We start from the raw sequence: 24,921 nt of genomic DNA, 5'->3' as shown, positions 1-24,921 counted from the left end.
TGAACCTGAAGAGCTTCTATATTCTCATAATTTCTGGTTGAGGAACATTTCTCCCAAAAATGGCTTTCAATGGGACCTATGAGCTACAATCTCAGGAAAACTTTGAGGCTTTCATGAAAGCCATAGGTAAGATCATGCATGAAGAGATATCATTATAAAGAGCAGTGGGATCTATAGTCTAAAGTAAGTATATTTACTGGTACTATGCCGGTCACCTCAAAAGAGTTTCTCTAGAATGATCTGTCTTGTATTTGGTTCTTCAAGAAACTCAATGGGGAAGATTTATCAAAATTGGTTTAAAGGAAAACTGGCTTAGTTGCCAAAAGCAACCAATCAGCTTCCACCTTTTATTTTTTAAACACTCCCTTGGAAAATGGAAGGATCAATTTGATTGGTTGCTATAGGCATCAAAGTCAGTTTTCCTTGCACCAATTTTGATAAATCTCCCTCAATATTGTACTTGTTCTATGATTCCTCTGATTGTATCATCCATGTTTTTGCCACTGTCAAAGGTCAACATGCCTAATTATTCTTTCTCCCTCCATCTGCCATTAGAATACCCCATATACACTGCATATTCAGCCTGTCCTCCTGAAATCAGCATATTTGGACAACTTTCATATAATGTATATAAGCAGCTTTATCCTCCTTTTCCATCAACTCTTCGAAGCATTATTGTCATTGGACTTTCATAAAATAAGTTGGTCAAAGTTCAGCTTCATTTTGTTTGGTTTTGATTATATCTCCACGGTATCAATTATTGTGTTAGCATTAACAACCATAGAGAACCAAAGAATGTACCACAGCTCAAACAATTCTGACATCGGCAGTCGGACTACCCAAGCAATCCCTGTTAGTTACCCAGTTTTGTACCTACAAATCTATAAACGTTCTTTGATATAAAGTTTTTCTCTCACTGGTACTACAGAGACATCTCAAGAAACAAAGTCCATCGTTATCATAGTTGATATCCTGCACTCCCACCTAAATTTTTCTGGAGCAAGAGCTATTGTGCATAACGTGTTCAACTTGTCTGTTGTTCTCAGGGGTTCCTGATGACTTGATCCAGAAAGGAAAAGATGTCAAGAGTGTAACTGAAATTGTGCAGAATGGCAATCACTTTGTGGTCACGGTGACTACAGGACCTAGAGTCCAACGTAATGAGTTCACTATTGGCGAGGAGGCCGAAATGGCAGCTCTGACTGCCGAAAAAATTAAGGTAAGTCAGTCACCCTTACAAACAACCCAATTATGATCAATCTACACACATGGCAAAGTTTAATAAGATAAATCAAATGGGTCATGTTATCCTATAGTCCACCTCTGAGATGCCTAACAGTTGCTTCTTCCTCCATGGGAATTAACAAACGTAATGTTGATCATCCTAATGGGGAAAATGTGGTAGACAACTCTTAATATCCAATATCCATCTACTATTATTAGGGCTTCCATAGGTAGTAACTGGGCCCTATACAGATAAATGAATACCGGCCCTTGGTCTAACTTCCTTAAACCCCATTGTTTACTTTTTGCGGACATCTAGGGGGATTACATAATCCTTGTACAACATAAAGATTATGTTATCTCCATATACAATAGTCAATCTGTGCGATCCATACCACTTATTTGGTTGCTTTTAAAGTTAGGGCTCTTTAATGATGGATGTACATGAAAGAAATTGACTCCACTTTGGAAATTAATGAAAGGATCACATTAATAAGGTCATTGCTCAGGTCCCAGGGAATGACTGGGCTTCTTTTTGGATTGTAGCACAGAGAGCAGTACCACCAATATTCCCTGATGGTTGTCTTAATACCATTATATTTGGATGTTTTGTGGAGGTTTCTGAGGTTCTTGTGTGTTGTTGTTTGCTCTTTCCTAACCAGCATGCAGACTCATAGAAACTTTCATCAGATACTGGAGACTACTGGAGCTTTATGTCCTCTATAACCTTTTCCTGTAGTCTTGTTGCCCCTTATTGACCATTTCTGGTCTCTTGGCCGTGCCTTGTGATTTTTTTCTTTCTTCTTTAATCAAAAATGTCTTGTCTCCGATATCTCTCTCTTTCTGTCTCAGACACAGACATTGTTTGTGTCTACTCTTACATTTTGTTCCTCCAACCTTGTAACTCAACTTTGAACCTGACCTTGACTTCACCTGATCGTTTATACCTTATCTAGTCATTCTCTCCAGATAATATCACTTTATCTTTCCTTTTGTGTCTGTTTGCTGTTGCTTGCAAACCATAGGCCTCCAGAAGCTTGATGTCAGGTCATGTTGTTTTTTTCTCCCAGCTTAGGGTCTCTCTTATGTGCAGTAGCACTTTCTCTTTACTCTCTTTACTAGGCCTGCATTCCCACCATCCCCTTTGGCACCAGCGGCATCAGTTTGATAAAATCTTTAAGTAGCCTTTTGCCGCAGTCAAACAAATAAAACTTACATTTCAAGCAAGAAACTACTTTTTCCCTTCTTTCCTGGAGTTTTTATCTATACTACTAAATGAGGTGGGAACCCAACTCCAGTGAATCTATCCCTAAGAAGGGCAGTGTGCGACTAAGCTTTTTCTACATACTTTTTCATCATTTTTTGTATGAAGACATTACTAACAACTTTTGTCACAAGTTTTTATTTGTTGGCAGCAGATATCTTGTATACATAGGGTGATAAACTCTTGGCGTATGGTGATTTTCAGTTCCATCAGTGCCAACAAACTCTAAATATGCCCAAGCACCTTTAATAGCTGCCTCTTAACTGCCCCATACATATACACATTTGGCTTTGCCAAGCATGTATGTATTCTAAATGGTGAGATAGGAGAAATCTGCTACCAGACACCTCTGGTGGTGGAAAACAAAAGAATCGGGGGCAAAAATTCAGTGCTTCATATCCTTCTCTCCCTCAATATCATATGTCAACTACACAGCCACATTCACTTCTATGGGAGCAATATTGTAGTAACCAGCTCTGTCGACTACACAATGGATGGAGGTGTGACTTTCAACACCGGAGCTACGGCAGAACAGATGATCAGCCGTGGTGTGAGGTGTCGGACCCCCTGCAATCAGATATTGTTTAGCTACCCTGAGGATAGGTGTAAAAGTTCTTCTAAACGGACAAAGTATTGGAAACAGTCATTCCCAAAAATTCTCTAGTATAAATGTGCCATCGGGTGAAGGCATCATTGGTGTGCCATCCAAAATTGTAATTTCTGGGCAGCAGATCGTCCTGCGAAAGTAGGGATCTGCTGCTCAGAAACAAGGAATCTTCAGGGGAACAGTAGCAATTGCTCACCCCCATATCAAGGAGATGATTGCTACATGTAAATGCAGCTCTCACCTCTCCTCACACTCAGGCAATTATGTGGAAAAAAAAGTTTCAAAAATCAGCTTGTGTAAAGGGAGCTTTGGATTGTCAGTCAATCCTGACCAACTTAACTGTGCAGACTGTAGATCAAATATTATACCCGGTAGTCCCTCACAAATCCACCAGTACAGTATTTGAGATCTATACAGAAATATACATTTATACAGATTATGTGGTGATATAACTTTGTCTAATATTTTTCTAGGCTACTGTTAATCTAGTGGATGGAAAACTAGTCGTAAACCTTAAAGGGATCACTTCTGTCACTGAGATTTCTGGAGATCTTCTTATCGATGTAAGATTCATGCAGTGGGTTAAGGATGAGTTTTGATAGTTTTGACATATCTCTTCTCTTACAATTGTGTCAGACTATATTATAATCTGTAAGATTCTTTGTTAGCATTGGTCACAGTCTGATATGAGGAGGTTGGTCATTCCTATACAGATGGTGCTTGATGCAGGACTGTCTGATAGTTTCCTATACAGCTAATTATAAAATTCTTGCTGACATCAGTCACCACTAGGGGGCGATTAAGGCCTCATTCACACGATAGATCTTCTCCACACATTTTCATGCAATTTCTGCTACAAATTCTGTAGAGAATCCGCATGGAATCCTCCTCCCATTTTTTTCAATGGAGTACGTGTTGCTGTTTTGGCAGCCATAGACTATATCCATGAAGTTTTCCAAAACATACCAACAAAGCACAAGTCTTTTCTTGCCGCGGTTTCCACAAGGCACTGTCCAAAACTGTGGCAGGTGTCATCCCTGCCACATTAAAAGTGCAACCTGCAACAGATGCTTCTGGTGGATAAATCTGTTCTGTTAACGTACACTAAGAGCTTACATTATTATTGGCTGACAACGGTGATGTGTATTTTTTTTTCCAAGTCTTAAATTTCAGTCTTAAAGGGAGTCTGTAAGCAGTTTTCACCATGCAAGCTGCTGACAGCACTAGGTAGAGGCTAGGGAAAGCAGGAAAAACCTTTTGTGGAGTTTATATTATCAGGAGTAGTGTGAATATGAAGTTTTATTCTGTCAGATTCTGCTCCTGCAAGTGCACAGGAGGTGGAGCTTAACTGTGAAATGCCGACTACATTAAAGGGGTTCTCCCGGAATTAAGAAAATTAAAATACCTAAATATTACTTTATTGTAAATATATTCCCAAATACCTTTAATTAGTTATAAAGGCTTGTTTTGTCTGGGGAGCAATTAGGAGAAAAAATGGCCGCCGCCCTATTAGTACACACAAAACCTGTCCTAATCACAAAGCAGGACACAGTCACATCCCCACCTCCTCTATGTACTTCATGTCTCCTCATGAAGTCCATACCTACAGAGATTCAGCTGAAGATCATATTAAACAGTATTCAGAACCATAACCCCTGACAAGCAGAGCACAGAGGAGGATGAGGCAGCTCTTTACCTCAGTGCTCTAAAGTAACTTGTTCTCCTGCTGTGTGATTAGGACAGGTTTTGTGTGCACTAATAGGACAGCAGACATTTTATTTCTCCTAGTGATTGCTCCCCAGAGAAAACAAGCCATTATAACTAATGAAAGCTATTTGGGAATATATTTATAATAAAGTAATTTTTCTTAATTCCTGGAGAATCGCTTTAAGCTACTCTATAGCCCCTCCCCTCTGCTCTGAGTGACAGCTGTAGTAGTCTCCAGGTTGGATGCTACAGCTGTCACTCAGGGCAGAGGGGAGGGACTGTGAAGCAACTCAATACAGAGAGCCCTCCACAGTGAAGCTCTGGCTCCAGTGCACTTGCAAGAGAATAAAACTTCACATTCACACTACCCCTGATGAGAAAAATAGAATTCTGAATGCTGCTCTGGATGTGTCTAGAATATGACTTCATGTAACTCTAGAACTGTATAATTCATATGTTCAGGAGATGTAAACCACGAGATGGAGTTCTTTAATTTTCTTGCTGACTGTTTTATATTTTTCAGGCTTTAACTCTGAATGACATTGTCTATAAGAAAATCAGTAAGAGAATATAAAAGAAAACAACACGGTGCATTTGATCAATGTTTTAGATCATTACAATAAAGAAACATTGAAACCAGGGCATTCGATCATCAATGTCATCAGAGACACATTTGGAAAAGATATATTGCTCTTCATGGGCCTACACGTGATATTATTGGGGGTGGGTCACAGGTATTGTGATACCTATGCAAGGAGCACGCATTTACTAAGTTATGTCCACATTCTTGACTGTAACTTCTCCTCCCATGACTCTGCTTCTCCACCCAAGCTGTTTTGGTACTGGGGTTCTGATCTACACATCTGGTCTCTGCACACATGTGCACACACTGGAGCACTGTTCCCTGCCCTTGTCCTGTCTGGACTGGATCTCTTTCCCTAGTCATCTTACAACAAGGATTTAGTGCCCCCTGTTGGAGTTAGAGGTAACAGCAGCATCTCTGTGTGTTCTCCCCAAATTGGTATTCCTGGACATTAAAGGGCTTTTCTAGTTTCTGTCAACATTCTTTAAAATAGTCATTTATGAAGGTAGCTACAATTTTGTAATGCTCTTCAATTCTGGGCTGTGGTCACATGACCCTGTCCAAGCGTCTTTTTTTTACTTCCTGGGATGTTATGTCTATGGGCGGGGCAGTGATAGGGGAGTGTCTATGTAACTAGCTGGGTGGGAGGAGCTATAAACTAGCTGGGTGGTGTTAGGGGCAGTGATAGGGGAGTGTCTATGTAACTAGCTGGGTGGGAGGAGCTATAAACTAGCTGGGTGTTGTTAGGGGTGGTTCTGGAGGTGTGGCAGAGGAAGAAGCAGTGCATCATGGGTTTGGTTGGATACAGCAACAGGAAGTCCTACATACAGGACCGAAACAAACCAGAAGGGTTGATTTACATGGTGAAAATGGGTCAGGAAAGTCCAGATTGAAAATAAAATGGAAAAGATGTACATGAGTTAACCAGCTACTTGAGCATATATTTTAAATACCATAGTAATCACGGAAAACCCCTTTAAGTTGGTCGAAACACATGTTGTACATGGTTCTCCATGTTTTAATCCTCCATTACCATTACCCATACATGTCACAAAGTGTCATGTATGATAGCACAGCAGGTAAGATTGCACAGTCCCAGATAATAAAATGACAATTTCAGCTCTGCTACATCTGAAATAATCTATGAAAAGCTGGACTTGACTTCCATCTGAGTTTTGCAGTATCACAAAGCTGTCAGCACCTGAGTGGAGAGTCAGGAGGCTTCTGGCTCTATAATGCCGTGTTTGTAAAACACCCTCATGTGACCAGTAACACCTGACATATAATTCATGGAGGGAGCGGTGGGATCACACATGCGGAAATAGCAGACTGATATTTCTACTATAATGTGATGACTGAGGTCTTACCGCGTAAAGAAAATGGATTTCACTTCCCGTCCTCTCTTGCACAGATCCCTCATACAACACGCAGAGATAATATCTATGTTATAGTCATTATAAATGTGCCATGTAGGGTCCATCATACAACAAACCCACACCTGGTGAATGTGCCCCGTGTCTGAACCCTATAGATCTTCCACACTGTAGAAGAAGCTATATACTGTCCTCAGTCTCAGGTATTAACATAGGCTGGACCTGGCCACCACAGCCGCTGAGGACGGAACACCCAGAGCTTCATTGCTTTATTAAAGGTGTTCTCTGGGACTTAAAGGGGTTGTCTCATAATAGACAATGGGGGCATATCGGTAGGATATATATATATATATATATATATATATATATATATAGAGAGAGAGAGAGAATGGAGCCCCACAAGGTGGTGGCTGGAGGACTCCAGTCCGGCCACCACCAAGCCGGCTCCCCGTAGAAGTGAATGGGAGCGTACCGCGCATGCGCGGCCCCCACTCCCATTCATTTCTATGGGGCCGACCCCTATTTTGCCGGACCCATAGAAAATGAATGGATGCTCATGCGCAGTGCGTCCTCCTTCACTTGCAGGGCTCCGTTCTCGATATAGGTCCGGGTCCCAGCGAATCAAGAGGAGACAACCCCTTTAAGTATTGGTGGCCACTCCTTGAAGGGGAGCAGCGTTGCAGTTACCAGGTGCAGCCACTACAGAGGACAGAGATGGGTAGTTCTGCCGCTTGGTTTCAGCTCCACAGCACTTGAAATCAGCTGATTGATGGGGGTGTTGGAGTCAGACCCCCAATTTTGATAGATAGATAGATAGATAGATAGATAGATAGATAGATAGTGAAGCGGCCAGGCTGCGGGACGTGCGTGTGAGTGAGGGGTCAGATGGCTGTAGTAGTTGTACTCACAGTTCTGATGATCCATGGGCCGGCGTGCACTGGAAGGGCCCACCTTTTTTTTTCCTTTAGGGCACTTTCAGGTTTTGGAGTTCCTGCCTGATGAAGATGGGTCCACCAATGTGTGTTTACAATTGCAGCGACGCATCCTAAGGCTGGGTGTAAATACAGCACCAGAACCAAGCTCATAACACAAATACAGCACCAGAACCAAGCTCATAACACAAATACAGCACCAGAACCAAGCTTGCTGCATAAATACAACACCAGAATCAAACCTACAAGTCAAATACAACACCAGAACCAAACTGAATACATTAATACAGCACCAGAGCCACGTTCATAACACAAATACAGCACCAGGACCAAGTTCACTAAATAAATAGGACTCCGGAAGCAAGGTCATATATACATCACCAGCTTAAAAAGTTCAGTACAGACACCATTTGAGTAGTTATGTCAGGCCTCGCCATACAAGCTTGTACGGTGTGAAACTACAGCTTGCAGTATGGCCTAAACAGTTGTAAAGGTACGCTGAGAGCATGGTGCCACCCATCATCAGCTGAAGACCATATGAGTGACTACAGCACTGATCGGACACAGTCAGCGGCAGAATAAACATTTGCATTTAGAGACTTACGAGTGATGTCTCCTCCAGAGTTCTTCTCCAACTTGTTCAGATCACCATGATGACTTCTGCCAGCCATGACTTGTCTCTGCAGATGTCTTCAGCTTCTCACTTTACCAACACATCACACCCTACATACTAACACAAACTCCTCTTAGCACCACAAGCATGCCCATAAATATAATAGCAGCATACCCTCTACCTCTGAATTTAATCATCTCACATACTATGCCTCCTGACAAAGTGCCACACAGTGCCCCTGCCTTCTGTTTATAGTGCTATGGAGCCCCTTGTAGATAGTGCCCAGGGGCAGACTGGCAACTTAAAGTGGCCCTGGAAAAAAAATTAAAGTGGACCCCAAGTTGTAGGATAGTCCAAATTGACAGAAGGTGGTGCAACACAAGTAGGCAGGGCCACCACAAGCCGCAGGGACAAGAGAGGTAGGCGGGGCCACCACAAGCCGCAGGGACAACACAGGTAGGCGGGGCCACCACAAGCCGCAGGGACAACACAGGTAGGCGGGGCCACCACAAGCCGCAGGGACAACACAAGTAGGCAGGGCCACCACAAGCCGCAGGGACAAGAGAGGTAGGCGGGGCCAGCAATACCATGGTGCAGCACAAAATACCGCCTCAGGGAAAACTAAATACCACAGTGCAGCATAAAATACTGCCCTACCACCATACCGAGGACAGTGGTACAGTTAAATTCAGGAGAGCGGCTGCTGGCCAGATGTATAAGTACCTGATACTCCTATCATTAATTAATGCTGAGAGCATCAGATCATTATGTATCTGGACAGAAGCCTTGAGGTGGGCTCAGGCAGCCGCTGGGGCATGGGGCCACCGGAAAGTTTCCCTGTAGAGTCTATGGCCAGTCCGCTCCTGATAGTTCCATAATCTGTGAAACCAATATATAGTGCCTCCTGCTATGTGACCCCTGTAAGTAGTGTCTCCTCTGCCCATTTTATATATAGTATACCTTGTCTGAGCCCCCTTGCACTAGATAGATAGATAGATAGATAGATAGATAGATAGATAGATATACAGCAAAAACGAAGGCAGCACTCCAAGTTTGTGAAAAAAGTGGAAGGTTTATTCACCCAACCAGCAGCAACGTTTCAGCTCTCTCTATGGAGCCTTTGTCCAGCTGAGTAACATGTGCATAATGGCATACATAAATAGTGACAGTGATTAACATGATTACAAATCAATTCCAATGGTCATAAACATAAATAAGATGAATATAAAAATTTACAGTCATATAAAGAGTATAATTCATCCATACAACTAGTGTACATATAGTGACAAGTAGGCGCATACATAAAAATTCATAGTGTAATTCATACTGTGTACAATATGCCCCAATCTTACATAATCAGTGATTATTGCAGAAGTGAACAAATATGTGAATAAATTAAAGAAATTACTTAAAAACCTTTGAATGGGTAAGAGGCTGAAGCAACATGGTGGAGACTGCTGGCGTCCGGAAACAGCAGCTGCGCATATGCCGCGCCGCATATTATCGCGAGACTTGCATCGAAACTGAGTGACGTCGCTGGCCATAACAAAGATGGCCACAATGGAAAAAATGGAGTGAGGGCGCATGCGCCACCAGGCGTTAACGCCCATCCAGCTTCACAGAATACTAGTTGATAAGATATATACCGCATTTTCAGCAGAGAAGCCGATCCATAGATCGGGGGCCGGCGGTTCAATGCCGGTCACCGTCAGGACATCCGTCATGACAGGGGGGCGTGGTTCTCATACCAACTCCACCCCATCGTCCAGATATATCGGCGCATCCGCTCCAAAGCGCTCGTGCCTGTCATGTAATAGCCGATCCAAATCAGGGATCAGTCATAACAGACTGCAAGAGCGAGGATCCAATGCATCGGTAAACTTGCAATAACAAAGGTATATGAAAAATTTATAAAAAAATGAGGATAACAGCAGGATTATCCAACCGTCCGTGTGGTGTGACCCCAGTCCCACTTACAGGGGCTAGAGCCACAGCAGACAGACAGGGACAATCACTTCACCATTCAGCATCGCAGATAAGTACAAGAATGTAAATAAGGATCGCCGACACAGTTCCTCCAGTCTTCACCCCAACTACCATTCATAGTATGAAGTCATAGTAAGATCCTATATAAAACAGAGAAGATAAGGAGAAAACCAATTAGATAAATAGCACATGTTATTTTCCATAAACGTAATCAGAAAAAGAAAGGACATGCATAGTCAGCAGTCAGACTATCCTGAACTCCACATTTAAGCCCTGGGGTTTCAGGGTGCCCAAAGTATAGATCCAGTATAGTTCACGTTTTTTTAAAAGTTTGACACGATCACCCCCACGTCTGGAAGGGGTTATTTGTTCCAGAATTCTAAATCTTAGGTCATTTTGTGTGTGTTTGGCATCAGCAAAATGTTTTGACACTGGGAGGTCCATTTTTTGTTTCCGAATGGAATAGCGATGTTGGTTGAGACGGGTTTTGACGTCCCAAGTAGTCTCCCCAATGTATAGAAGGTTACAAGGGCAAATCAGCAAGTAAACAACATAGGACGAGTCACATGTTAGATACTGTCTGATTTTCACATTCTGTCCTGAAATTGGATGGGGAAATGTATCACCTTTCAGCATCAGCTTGCAATTAATGCAATTATAGCATGGGTAGCAACCCTTCCTGGTGGACCCAAAGTAAGACTCGCATGTCTCCCTGGATGTGCCAATATCTGATTTAACCAGTCTGTCGCCTAAATTGCGACTGCGTCGATAGGAGCAAAGAGGTGGGGCCTTAAATTCCTCAATTTGTTCAAAGTTACTGGCCAAAATGCGCCAGTGTTTTCTGATAATTGCCGCAATAGTCGTACTATTAGTATTATACTCAGAGACAAACGGGATCCGGGGCTGTGATCGTTTAGGATCACCTAGTCCCGCCTTAATAGTCTCTTTAGTAAGGGGTTTCACCCTATTGGTGTGTTCTTGAATAAGCTTTTTAGGGTAACCGCGTGTCTGGAATTTCTGGCCCATCTCTTTTAATCTAACATCAACTAGTGCTGGATCTTGTACAATTTTCTTCACACGAAGGAGTTGACTAAAGGGGAGTGACCTAAGCATGGGTTTTGGATGGTGGCTCTCGTAACGCAACAGTGTGTTTTTGTCGGTTGGTTTTACATATAGGTCGGTTATTAACTTGTCATTTTGGATACTAACCTGGGTATCTAAAAATTGTATTGTGGATTCAGAGTGGGAGAGTGTAAATTTCACACTGGGATCAATAGTATTAAGGAAAACGTGGAAGGCGATGAGGTCCTCCGTGGCGCCGACCCAAATCAGGAAAATGTCGTCGATAGATAGATAGATAGATAGATAGATAGATAGATAGATAGATAGATAGATAGATAGATAGGGTAGACTATAGTGTAGGCTACTGCATTAATATCTGCTCAGACTAGGACAGACTAAGGTGACTGTCTGCCACCTGCTGGCAGACTCAGTAATGACTGACATATCTATCTAAGGCTACTTTCACATCTGCGTTTTGGCATTCTGGTTTTGAGATCTGTTCAGGATGCCTTCTGTTCTATCAGCATTCTGTTTTGTAACCAGACACAAAACCGCTGCAAGCTGCGGTTTTGTGTCCAGTCTGCGAAACGGAACAAACCGGAACCGGCACTAAAAACGATGTAAGTCAATGGAAACGGATCCGTTTTTTCAGGAGCCAAAAAAAAAAAAAAAAAAAAATCTGTCACCTATTGACTTACAATGTATTTAGTGCCGCATGTGGTTTGTTTCCGTTTCGATTGAATACAGCCGCATCCTAACGGAACGGATGCATCCTGATGTGTAATCAAAACAGGTCCGTTTTGGTCCGGTTTTGAGATCCAGCATAGTCCTTGCGCAGATTCAAACCTAGGACCCCGGGAACCAGTGCTATCGATTCAAGTCAAGGTAACAGCGCCCCCTTCCCTGCTCCTTCGCCGTGACTGACCGCGCTTATGCACGAGAGTTCGGCTGCCTTTGCCGAACAGCCGGCTGTCAGTCACAGGCGAAGGGGCAGGTAAGGGGGCGCTGTTACCTTGACTTGAAGCATGACTAGAAAATCACGCTGGCAGGGCATAAAAGAACGTTTTCTGAGCTTTTGCTTCATGTGCATTCAGGAAGAAAACTATCGTCGGAAACATGCTGCTGGCTACTCTCAAGTACTGCTGGCGGCTTGGGATGGTTTTTGGAGGTGACAGGTTCCCTTTAAGTGGTTAAAAAAAAAAACTCATTTATTCAATAAAAAAAAAATCCCATAAAAATTGCAAAAAAAAAAAAAAATCTTCCAAACATGTTTGGTATTGCCGCATCCGTAACGACCCGGACTACATACATATCATGTAAATTATCCCCTACGGTGAACGCGGTAAAAAAAATTGCTAATTTATTCTTAGTTGCCACCGAAAAAACTTAATAACAAGCAATCAAAAAGCGCCATTTACTCCAAAATGATACCAATGAAAAATACAAGTCGTCCTGCAAAAATCAAGCCCTCACACAACTCTATAGATAGAAAAATAAAAAAGTTATGGGAAGCTGCAATGCTAAAACATTTTTTCTTTAAAAAAAAAGGAGTTTTATTGCAAAAAGTTATAAAATGTAAAAAAAAAAACTATATGTATTTGGTATCACTGTAATCGTACTGACCCAGAGAAGATATTATGTTATTTATACCGAAAAATGAACGTCGTAAAATTTATAACGTAAAAACGCAGTGGCAGTATTGCTGTTATTCCCATCTCCCTCCAAAAAGAGTTAATAAAAGTTAATCAGAGAGTTATGTGTACCCCAAAATAGCGCCATTAAAAACTACAACTTGTCCCGCAAAAAACAAGCCCTCATAAAGCTATATAGATGGAAAAATAAAAATGTTAAAGCTCTTGGAACGAGACGATGAAAAAAGGAAGAAAAACACTTGGTCAGTAAGGCCCAAAACAGGCTGGTCTCTAAGGGGTTAATAAAGACTAATTGAAAAAAAAAATTTAGCTCATAATGAGTACAATGCACTAATAAAAAAAAAAAATTGCCCTAAAAGGTGTACATAGCCTTTAAATGTGTTGCAATATTTTGTTCTGGCCACTAGATGGCCCTGTTGCAGCAGCAGGAGGTGACGCAAGAGACTGCCAGACAGGAAGTGGGATGACTGTGTGACTGAGAGGTTGTACCTAGAATATATGGGCTTCTAAGAGACTACGCCCCCCCCCCACCACCACCACCACCACCACCACAATGTCCTAAATGCTACTTTTCATACTCACACATATCAAAGCCACATGAGCCCTTAACAAGACCTAAACCTCCAGACAGTCAATACACTCTAAGCATTACCACGACTGGAGCTGTTATGTACATGTTAACTGGGACGCTGTGTGAGTACAGGGCGCCAGAGGTCATGCAGAGTGTGAATGTTTTCATGGTTTGCCACACTGCTTGTTTAGGAGAGGAGCCTAATTGATAAATGGCGTTTGCAGGAGGGCTGGAGAGTGCCGACTGCCATCATGCACACAGGGCCAACACCAGGTCGGGCGCCATTAGCTACCGTGAACGTTCCTGTCTGCTATTTGTGGAGGGAACATTGACCAGCCTTTAGAATGTCCAGGACATTGAGGAACCAGTCCAACTGCCTTTTATGACTCAAAGGATTTGTTGTTCCATCAAGATAACAACCGTCCACACACAACGTGATCTTTAGGGTATCCAGACGCTCCCCTGACCAGCTTCATCACCAGATCTCTTCCCCATAGAAAATGTCTGGGACTGGACGGGGTAATCGATCTCCCATGTACAGCGGCCGCCCACCACCTTGCCTGAACAACAGATCCAAGTTGAAAGGTCTTGTAATGACCACAGGAGGAGATCCAACATCTGTATGACCATTACCATGTCCAAGTGGCAGTGTGTGTCACAGCAAGGGGAAATGCCACCCAGTATTAATGTGACCCTGGCTCTACATATACTCTGCAGCAGAACCCAAAATAAAGGGGACACTACCTTGGTTGTGTGATCATTGATGGTACCTGTTGCATATGCACTTGCCAGCTGAAGGCATCTGTGTTGGTCCCATTGTTACAGATCAGTGGATGTGAACCCACTGTGCAAGTGACTGGCTATGCTCTAGGGGGGCATGTCTAAGCAGCTATCTGGTATTCACCAGAGCCTCAGATGGTGAGGATGGACTGGAGCCATTAGGGTAGTTGCCAGGGACTACTCCAGAGCAACCACCGAGTCAGTGGCAGCTGGACCAGGCGGACCAGAGAGTACCTGAGCAGGTACCTGAAGTATAAGCAGAGACGTAACCAGGACCAGCAGTGCAGGACCGAAGGATGAGGCAGAGGCGTCGTCAGACAGTCAGGAGGTCGGGCAGGCAATCCGGGTCGGCAACAGGATAATCAAAGCAAGCAGGCAGAGATGAGAAGACAAGCAGAGTCCAGGAACGAAGAACAAGATCAGAAGCAGCAGTGGTTCTCAGGCTCTTTAGCAAACACTAGAACCTTGACACTGAGGTGTCTGGGAAAAGGGCTGAACCATTTAAATACCTGCAGGAGAGCCAGGGTTGGTCAGGGAGGTCACCTGACCTAACCCCGCCGGCTCAGGGAGTGATGCAGGGTAACATGACACCAGACGAACTCAGGCTGTGTCCAGGGCTGAATAGAAGCTGTGGAGCGGAATCCTCAGAAGCAATATCACTTATACAAACAATAGAAAGAGAGAATCCAGCTTCTTGTGGAGTAAAAAATAGTTCTTTATTGGCTCATCGTATAAAATCCACCAAAATCACAGGAAAAAGGTGTAGTAACATGTTTCGGTATACAGAATCCAGCCCTTCATCAAGACATAACACACATATTAAAACCATTCCTTTTTATGTAGCACAAGGTCCAACCCCCTCTGATCAGCAAAGTGTCCGCACCTGGAGCCTGGACTGGGAACCATTCAACGGTCCAGGGGAGGAGATCCAGTATCACAGGTGACGCATACATACACATAATGAACATATCTTAGGCCACTTTCACACCTGCGTTAGGTGCGGATCCGTCTGCCATCCGCACAGACGGATCCGCACCTATAAATGCAAACGATGGCATCCGTTCAGAACGGATCCATCCGCATTCTATGTAAAAAAGTTTAAGTCCAATTGTTAGTCAGACGGATCCGTCCCGACCCCACACCGAAAGTCAACAGGGGACGGATCCGCCCGCAACCGCACCACATTGAGTCAATGTCATACGGATCCGTCCCCACCGACCCACACTGCAAGTCAGGACGGATCCGCCTGGCTCCGCACGGCCAGGCGCACACCAAAATGCTCCTCCAGAGCGGAATGAAGGCGGAACGGAGCCAAACTGATGCACTCCGAACGGATCCGCATCCATCCAGAATGCATTGGGGCCAAGGGATACCATCGTTTGCATTTATAGGTGCAGATCCGTCTGTGCGGATGGCAGACGGATCCGCACCTAACGCAGATGTGAAAGTGGCCTAAGATATGTTCATTATGTGTATGTATGCGTCACCTGTGATGCTGGATCTCCTCACCTGGACCGCTGAATGGTTCCCATTCCAGGCTCCAGGTGCGGACACTTTGCTGATCAGAGGGGGTTGGACCTTGTGCTACATAAAAAGGAATGGTTTTAGTATGTGTGTTATGTCTTGATGAAGGGCTGGATTCTGTAGCCCGAAACATGTTACTGCACCTTTTTCCTGTGATTTTGGTGGATTTTATACGATGAGCCAATAAAGAACTATTTTTTACACCACAAGAAGCTGGATTCTCTCTTTCTATTGGATATTCTATTAGGCCCAGTTCTGGCCTTTTTTCCGTGCTTCGTGGATTAAAGTCAGAGGTGAGAGCTGCAGCCATTTCTATCATTGTTTTGGACACTTATACAGAGTAACGGACTGTTACACCCATGTTCATATGGGCCCATATTACTGAGAAAAATGATGTTTTTATATATGCAAATGAGCCTCTAGGTGCAAGGTTGGTTAGACCTAGAGGTTCTGTTTTCTCTGCAACTGCCGTGTCCTCTCCACTTTGATTGACAGGACCAGGCGCCTGGTCCTGTCCATCAAAGTGCAGAGGGTGCAGCAGTTGCAAAGAGCTGGCCTGAGATGCACCTAATTTATTAAGACGCATCTCTGCCCTGCCGTACACCAGAAGCTGCAGACTATGACAGCCAAGGGCTGGTGCACACTTCAGCTATAACTTACACCAGTTTCTGGGGCAAATTATAGTAAATCCGGTGGGCCGCGTGAAGCCCCACACCTTCCTCTAAGCCGCACTCCTTTTTCTCGCCACTTCAGAAAAGTGTTCCGAAGCTTCAAAAGTCGCCCATTATGGTGCATATATGGTGTGTTCCATAATGTGCAACTTTTTTTAATGCAATAGTGGAGTAAAAGGCTTAATAAATGTCCCTCAGAGCATTTTGATAAGTGGCGATGAACACCCAACCTAACTGATGTATCTGATTGGATAAATGTCTCTTAAAAAGTGGCTCTGGGACCTTCTTAACTGGGTAAGCTCTTATTAAAAATTGACTTTCCTGAACTATGGACGCACTGTAGCATGCTGGAGACACCCCTTTTAAAAAGGTGTACAAAGGTAAATTAAAGAGGTACTCCAGTGCAAAACAAACCTTTCCCCCTTGCTGCGCATGGTGTAAAAAAATAAATAGAACTTATCGTCACCTCACCAATTCTCCGCTGCTGCCATTCTGATTGTGCTGGAGTCCCCGCTGCTCCGCACTTCCAGCTGACGTCTGGACACAGCAGGAAATGGCTGGGAATGCTGCTCAGCCGACCACCGACTGCAGTGATAACCTGCCTCAGCCAGTGATTGGCTGAGCAGCATTCCCAGCAGTGCCGAAATGTCAGCAGGAAGTGCAGAGCAGCAGGGACTCCAGCACAGTCGGAACAGCGGCAGGAGATCGGAAATATGACTATAATTTCTACTCTTTTAAAGGGCTTCTGTCACCCCCCTAAAGTCATATATTTTTTTTAACTCCTTAAAATCCCTATGCTGCGATTTATCAATATATAGGGCTCTTACTCATTTTCGTTCAGTAGTTTCTTCAAAAAACGGACTTTTATAATATGTAAATTACCTCTCTACCAGCAAGTAGGGCGGCTACTTGCTGGTAGCAGCCGCATCCTCCTTTCATAAAGACGCCCCCTCCTCCTGTTGATTGACAGGGCCAGCGAGCGCTCTCGTCCTCTGGCTGGCCCTGTCTGCGTTTTAAATCTCGCGCCTTCGCCGTACCGGTCTTCACTGATAGGAGGACGCTCGCTCGGCCACTCCTTTCTCAGTGCGCCTGCGCGGGGTGTAGATGTGACGTCATCGGCGCAGGCGCATTGAGGAAGGAGCGGCCGAGCGAGCGTCCTCCTCTCAGTGCGCCTGCGGCGACTGAAGACCGGTACGGCGCAGGCGCGAGATTTTGAACGCAGACAGGGCCAGCCAGAGGACGAGAGCGTTCGCTGGCCCTGTCAATCAACATGATGAGGGGGCGTCTTTATGAAAGGAGGATGCGGCTGCTACCAGCAAGTAACCGCCCTACTTGCTGGTAGAGAGGTAATTTACATATTATAAAAGTCCGTTTTTTTAAGAAACTACTGAACGAAAATGAGTAAGAGCATTATATATTGATAAATCGCAGCATAGGGATTTTAATAAAATATATGACTTTAGGGGGGTGACAGAAGCCCTTTAAACCCTGTGCAGCCAGGAGGAGAGTTTTTTGGCACTGGAATACCCCTTTAATAGTTTCTTATATCCTCGTGTTAGTGCTTTGTCCCATAATGTGAAGCCAGTCTGCTCAGTCCTTGTAGATCTAACCATTAACCCATATCCATTTTTCCTATGAGGAAATTTATGGTTCTTAAAGGGCACCATTCTCTATTACAGACTTCTTAAAATTGGAGCATAGTGCTCTACAAGAGAACTATACAAGTGAGTATAATGACATCCGCTAAACAGCCCCCAAAAGGGTCAGATGAGGGTGGAAGGGGCAACAAAGAAACCTCTTCCTGGTTCTATGATGTCACTCTTAGCCAGTTGGCAGCTCTGAAAAGAATCCTATGACATACGTTCTGTGATTCCTTAGAACAGAATCATGGATACGATACTTGCCTGGGCCTGTGACTCATATGACACCCCATTGGCCCCACTAGTATAATTAATTAACCTCTATTTTATAGGTCCTTCATAGTGACAGGTACTCGTCGTGCCCATACCAGAAATGTAGATAAAATAAACACACTCCCTTCTGTGCTGCCCCAGGTGCACTGCCAGCCCCTAGGATGATGCCTAGTTTGCATCTGTTATACAACCAGAAGATATTCCCGAGACTAGAAATATACACACAGTTTTTATTCAGAGATGAATACGTCAATTTATCATTTACAGACATTGGCTTCAGATATATCATAAAACTTCCAACAGATCGAGCCATTATAAATATATATCTTCTCATTGTGATACATTCTTCACTGGGGACTGAAATTACTGGGCTCTGGTTGGGGTGGATTGAAGGATTGGAGGAATGAGGCTATCATGCCTGTCTATGGTTTCTTATGGAAGATGTTTGTTGCGGCCTCGTTATTTGGCTCTTCCATAACTTGAAAGGGTTTGTTGGAGAGAGCGGCTTCTCTCATCTTGTAATAGACAAATTCATTCTCCTGGAACATCCTCAGCTCCATCTCTGTCTGTGCACGCATCGCCTATAGAGAGAGAGATGTTACCACTGAGTATGCACAAGAAATCATTGTGTAACATTCTCCCCTATAACAACCAACGCAATGCTTTCTATAATATGCAAAATGAATGGCTATTCAGAGGATAGTCCCATGGTTTGGATATATGATATATGACCTATAGCCATAACAGAACCCTCCTAAATTGCCTCCTATGAGCAAGAATATAACTATGATAATGCTGCTCCTATCTATAATAATATAACTACTATAATACTGCTCCTATGTACAAGAATATAACTACTATAATACTGCCTCCTATGTGCAAGAATATAACTACTATAATACTGCTCCTATGTACAAGTATATAACTACTATAATAATGCCTCCTATGTACAAGAATATAACTGCTATAATACTGCTCCTATGTACAAGAATATAACTACTATAATACTGCTCCTATGTACAAGACTATAACTACCATAATACTGCCTCCTATGTATAAGAATATAACTACTATAATACTGCTCCTATGTACAAGAATATAACTGCTATAATACTGCTCCTATGTACAGGAATATAACTACTATAATACTGCTCCTATGTACAAGAATATAACTACTATACCCCAGTCTCTGCTGCCCTCAGATTTTCCAGCTTGCCTGCCTCAGTTAGACAGTGGCGCTTAAACGAGACGCTGCTAGATAGACAAGCAGATACCTCAATCCTGGAGCAAAAATTAAAGGACTTCTTTATAGATAATGCGACACCAGGTATGTCCCAGACGACACTGTGGGAGACGCACAAGGTGGTTATCCGGGGAGAGTTAATAGCCTTAGGTAGTAGGGTTAAAAAAGAGAAACAAAAGATCCTACACGATCTCTTGGTTCAGATAGCAGATAAAGAAGCGGTCCATAAACGGTCTAGAGCAATAAAAGTCCAGACTGAACTGACCCAGCTAAGATCACAACTAAAAGACCATTTAAACATTCAAAACGCAAAGGCTTATCAATATGCCCAATTTAAACACTACTCACACGGGGATAAAGGTTCTAAACTGACGTCCTCCCTTATTAAACAAAGGAAAGAGTCCATGTTCATACCCAATATCAAATCCAGTACTGGAAATATGCTGCATAAAACAGCTGACATTGCAGAAGAATTTCAAAAATTCTATAAGCAACTATACGGCCTGTCAGACCCTAATCACCCAGATCCATCAATACCAGAAGCAACAGACTTGTTTTTGAAAGGCCTCAATCTACCCCAGATAACCTCCCAAGAAAGTGACACCTTATTAGAGCCAGTCACCGAACTAGAAGTGAAAAAGTTACTAGCCTCTATGCCCATGGGTAAAAGTCCTGGCCCAGATGGCTTTCCAGTGGGCTATTATAAAAAATTCTCAGATATATTAATACCCCACCTGGTAACGTGGTGCAATGCACTCCTAAATGGTGAAACCCTTCATAAACAATCACTGGAGGCCACGGTAACCATCCTCCCCAAACCGGGGAAAGATCCCCTTCTCTGCGGTAGTTTTAGGCCAATCTCGTTACTTAACGTAGATATAAAAATATGGGCCAAACTTCTGGCGACACGTCTGGGAAATCTACTTCCTAAACTTATCCACCCTGACCAATCTGGCTTTGTTCCAGGGAGGGAAGGGAATCATAATTCCTGTAGGTTAATCACAGCAATACAGTGGGCCAAAAAGAAAAACCTCCCCTTGGCGCTGCTCAGTGTGGATGCGGAGAAGGCCTTCGACCGGGTGAGCTGGGACTTTATGAGGAGGACTCTACTGAGGTTTGGAATCCCGACGAGATTTCAGGAGGCAGTCATGTCATTGTACAAGGATCCGAGTGCTAGAATCAGGGTCAATGGCACATTGTCCCCATCCTTCCCTATTCGCAACGGGACACGTCAGGGCTGCCCCCTATCTCCTGCCTTATATATATTGGTCATGGAGACCCTTCTTCAGGCCATTAGAGACCATGTAAATATACGTGGTGTGAAAACAGAAAATTACGCCATAGAATACATTAACGTGGCATATGCTGACGATCTACTGATCATGGTTTCTAACCCGGTCGAGGCCTTCCCGCATCTTTTGACACTGTTTAAAGAGTACGGTAGGCTATCAAACTACAAAATGAATTATACCAAGTCAGAAGCTTTAAACGTTAATGCTCCGGCGAGCTCCATAGCCATTTTGAAATCAAATACACCATTTAAATGGCAGTCCTCCTGTGTTTCCTACCTAGGAGTTAGGATTTCCGCCTGCACGGAAGATTTATTCCGGCTTAATTATACTCCCCTAATATCAGAGGTCCAAAACCTGCTCCAATCGCTACGCCTCCCTTATTCCTCTTGGATGGGAAGGAAGAATATACTAAAAGCGTTTGTCCTCCCAAAAATTATGTACGTACTACAGATGTTGCCAATATTTTTACCTAACTCATATTTTACAAGGATTCGCAGGCTTTTTATGACTTACCTATGGGGCGGCAAGAAGGCTAGGGCTCCTCACCAGAGGCTGGTACTGGGGCGTGGTCATGGAGGTATAGCACTGCCGGATGTCCAAACATATTACAGGGCTATTCACCTGAGGAGGTGGTTGCAGCTTCATTCCCCTGTCTACCGCACATTGGGCACGGAACTGGAACTAATGCAGCTCACCCAACCACAGAAAGCAGCACTATGGGGTCAGGCAAATGCATCACTCCATTCACATGTCCTCTTAAAGGGCACTAGCCTGGTCATTAAACAGCTCAACAAGACACATGGGCTCCTACAGAACCCCCCTAGTATAATGCCAGCAGATCTCATACCACACTCGATTCAGCCTCCAGGATCTCAGGTCTCGCAGATTTGGCACAGATTAAGAGATTTCTCCACAGCTGACTTTATAGGAAAGGTAAACGGCACTTTACCGGATCAACATCCCCTTAGCTTAGCCTGGAGTACATTTAACTTTCTAGACCTAATAACTATAAAATCTGCTGGGAAACAACTAACTACTCAGAAGTCATGTGTAATGACCCCGACATGGTTTGAAAAATTAGCAACCCCCCCTTCCCCTCAACGCAAATTGATATCCACTATATATTTGGCCTTGATCTCACCACAACTTCGCATTACTCCACAATATGTCCACACCTGGGCTAATGACCTTAAGGTTACCTTTTCGGAGACAGATATTCTCCGTATGCACGCACACTCGCATGGCTTCTCCCGCTGCGTGAAGATCCAAGAGCACTCATATAAGGTCCTCACACAGTGGTACCTCACCCCTAAACAACTATTTCTTAGTGGTCTGAGTGATCATGACAGGTGTTGGAGGTGTGGGGAAGAGAGTGGCACTCTTCTACACATTTTTTGGTCCTGTTCTAAAATAAGAGGATACTGGGATGGCGTCTCTCGGACCATTAATGAAATTCTAAACACTAACCTGACATTAACCCCAGAGTTGGTTCTTTTATGGCTTCCAACAAAAGAACTATCGCCATCAAGGAACAAACTTGTTATACACTTGATTCAAGCTGCCCGTCTTCTTATCCCCCAAAAGTGGCTGAGTAAAGAACCCCCCACCACCTCTCAGTGGTTAAGCAAACTAGATCACGTTCATCGTATGGAAGAGCTAGCGGGCTGGGAACTTAGGGCACATGAGAAGCACAAAAAGCTATGGGCCCCATGGATTACATATAGATATGCGAATGGTACACCAACATCTTAAACAATTTTCAACAGACAAACAACTTTGAAAATGTCCCCCCAGACAGGAACGACACATTAGTGAGAATGGAGGGTGCTAAACCTTCTTCCTCCCTTTGGAATCATCAAAGGTTATCTTAACAGCCTCAGACCGTATCTGTCCAGTTCTAAGGACACCCCCCCATCCCCCATCCTCCCCCCCCCCTTTTTATATGTTTGTTTGACCTACCTACATCAGGTCACACACCAAATGTCAATTAGTTGGTTCTAGATGACCTTGCTCTGAAGACATGCACTTTATATATGTCATATGTATACTATGCACTATACTGTCAAAGTACGCTTTAGACTTGTCTGTAATAACTCTGATTTGTGCATCAATGTATGTAAACATCTCTTTTGATATGCTTTTCAATAAAAAGACAATTGACAAAGAATATAACTACTATAATACTGCCTCCTATGTACAAGAATATAACTACTATAATACTGCTCATATGTACAAGAATATAACTATTATAATACTGCCTCCTATGTACAAGAATATAACTACTATAATACTGCTCCTATGTACAAGAATATAACTACTATAATACTGCTCCTATCTATAAGAATATAACTACTATAATACTGCTCCTATGTACAAGAATATAACTACTATAATACTGCTCCTATGTACAAGAATATAACTACTATAATACTGCTCCTATGTACAGGAATATAACTACTATAATACTACTCCCATGTACAGGAATATAACTACTATAATACTGCTCCTATGTACAAGAATATAACTACTATAATACTGCCTCCTATGTACAAGAATATAACTACTATAATACTGCCCCTATGTATAAGAAAATAACTACTATAATACTGCCTCCTATGTACAAGAATATAACTACTATAATACTGCTCCTATGTACAAGAATATAACTACTATAATACTGCCTCCTATGTACAAGAATATAACTGCTATAATACTGCTCCTATGTACAAGAATATAACTGCTATAATACTGCCTCCTATGTACAAGAATATAACTACTATAATACTGCTCCTATGTACAAGAATATAACTACTATAATACTGCTCCTATGTACAAGAATATAACTACTATAATACTGCTCCTATGTACAAGAATATAACTATTATAATACTGCTCCTATGTACAAGAATATAACTACTATAATACTGCTGCTATGTACAAGAATATAACTACTATAATACTGCCTCCTATGTACAAGAATATAACTACTATAATACTGCCTCCTATGTACAAGAATATAACTGCTATAATACTGCTCCTATGTACAATAATATAACTGCTATAATACTGCCTCCTATGTACAAGAATATAACTACTATAATACTGCTCCTATGTACAAGAATATAACTACTATAATACTGCTCCTATGTACAAGAATATAACTGCTATAATACTGCTCCTATGTACAAGAATATAACTACTATAATACTGCCTCCTATGTACAAGGATTTGCTCCTCAATCCTTAAATTGTATATAGAACTCAGTGAAAGATGTATTATACTTACCTCCAGATCTTTGGTAATAGGATGAGAAGGTCCATGAGTAATTAAGAGGACAGCAAAAGCTTTACAGATCATCCCGTGACCAACTTCAATGAGTCCGGCATGCCAGTGTGTGACTCCAGCCCTCATTATCGCCATCCCAAGCTGGGCATTGTTTGGATGGTATATTTTCCTGTTGGAAAATGGGGGATCATTAATTATAACAACTCTCTCTATATGCTTGTATACTATAAAATAGCATATTATGAACATTTTCAGTTTTCTTTTGACATCTGTCAATCCCTTATTTACTTGTATCTTGAGCTTTAATTACTTACAAGTAACCATCCACCTTCATCTTGGCGTTCTCGGCAGCTTCCTCAAACATCTGGAGATAGGACAGTACTTCAGAGGCTATGCTCAGGATTTGCAGCATGTAAATATTGGTGTCTGCTAAGACAGGTTCCTGCCTCTTGAGACATTCACGACAAAGCTTCACCACCTGTCACCAAAATGTAGAAATGTTTCTGGAGGATAGATCATCAATATCTAAAAGATGTAATACCCTTTAAAGTGGTCATGTACAAGAGAACTTGAACTGGTCATACACTTTAGATTAATGATAAACTTGCTGATCTTGGTTGGACCGACAGTGTTTATGGT

The 24,921-nt window shown here is 42.9% G+C and overlaps 2 protein-coding genes across 3 annotated transcripts in view; one reads left to right on the top strand and one right to left on the bottom strand.

Annotated features, from left to right (window-relative positions):
• The first annotated feature begins 59 nt into the window (after positions 1 to 59).
• On the top strand, positions 60 to 5,376 carry LOC120990441 (fatty acid-binding protein 1, liver-like). The gene is made up of 4 exons (XM_040419278.1): positions 60 to 126; positions 1,047 to 1,219; positions 3,569 to 3,658; positions 5,326 to 5,376. The coding sequence occupies exons 1-4, from the start codon at positions 60 to 62 to the stop codon at positions 5,374 to 5,376; spliced, it is 381 nt and encodes a 126-aa protein (XP_040275212.1).
• A 13,302-nt stretch (positions 5,377 to 18,678) lies between these two features.
• SMYD1 (SET and MYND domain containing 1) overlaps positions 18,679 to 24,921 on the bottom strand; it is a 54,370-nt gene continuing 48,127 nt past the window's right edge. For both annotated transcript variants that reach the window (XM_040419264.1, XM_040419266.1), the window contains 3 exons: positions 24,597 to 24,760; positions 24,283 to 24,451; positions 18,679 to 19,043 (listed from right to left, as the gene is read on the bottom strand). In XM_040419264.1, coding sequence (XP_040275198.1) covers positions 18,885 to 19,043; positions 24,283 to 24,451; positions 24,597 to 24,760 — 492 coding nt within the window. In that variant the 3' untranslated portion in view covers positions 18,679 to 18,884. The remainder of the gene's footprint in view (positions 19,044 to 24,282; positions 24,452 to 24,596; positions 24,761 to 24,921) is intronic.

Source organism: Bufo bufo, chromosome 2 (assembly GCF_905171765.1).
Source record: "Bufo bufo chromosome 2, aBufBuf1.1, whole genome shotgun sequence".
In the NCBI taxonomy this organism is placed as follows: Eukaryota; Metazoa; Chordata; class Amphibia; order Anura; family Bufonidae; genus Bufo; species Bufo bufo.
This window is presented reverse-complemented; position numbering and strand designations above follow the sequence as displayed.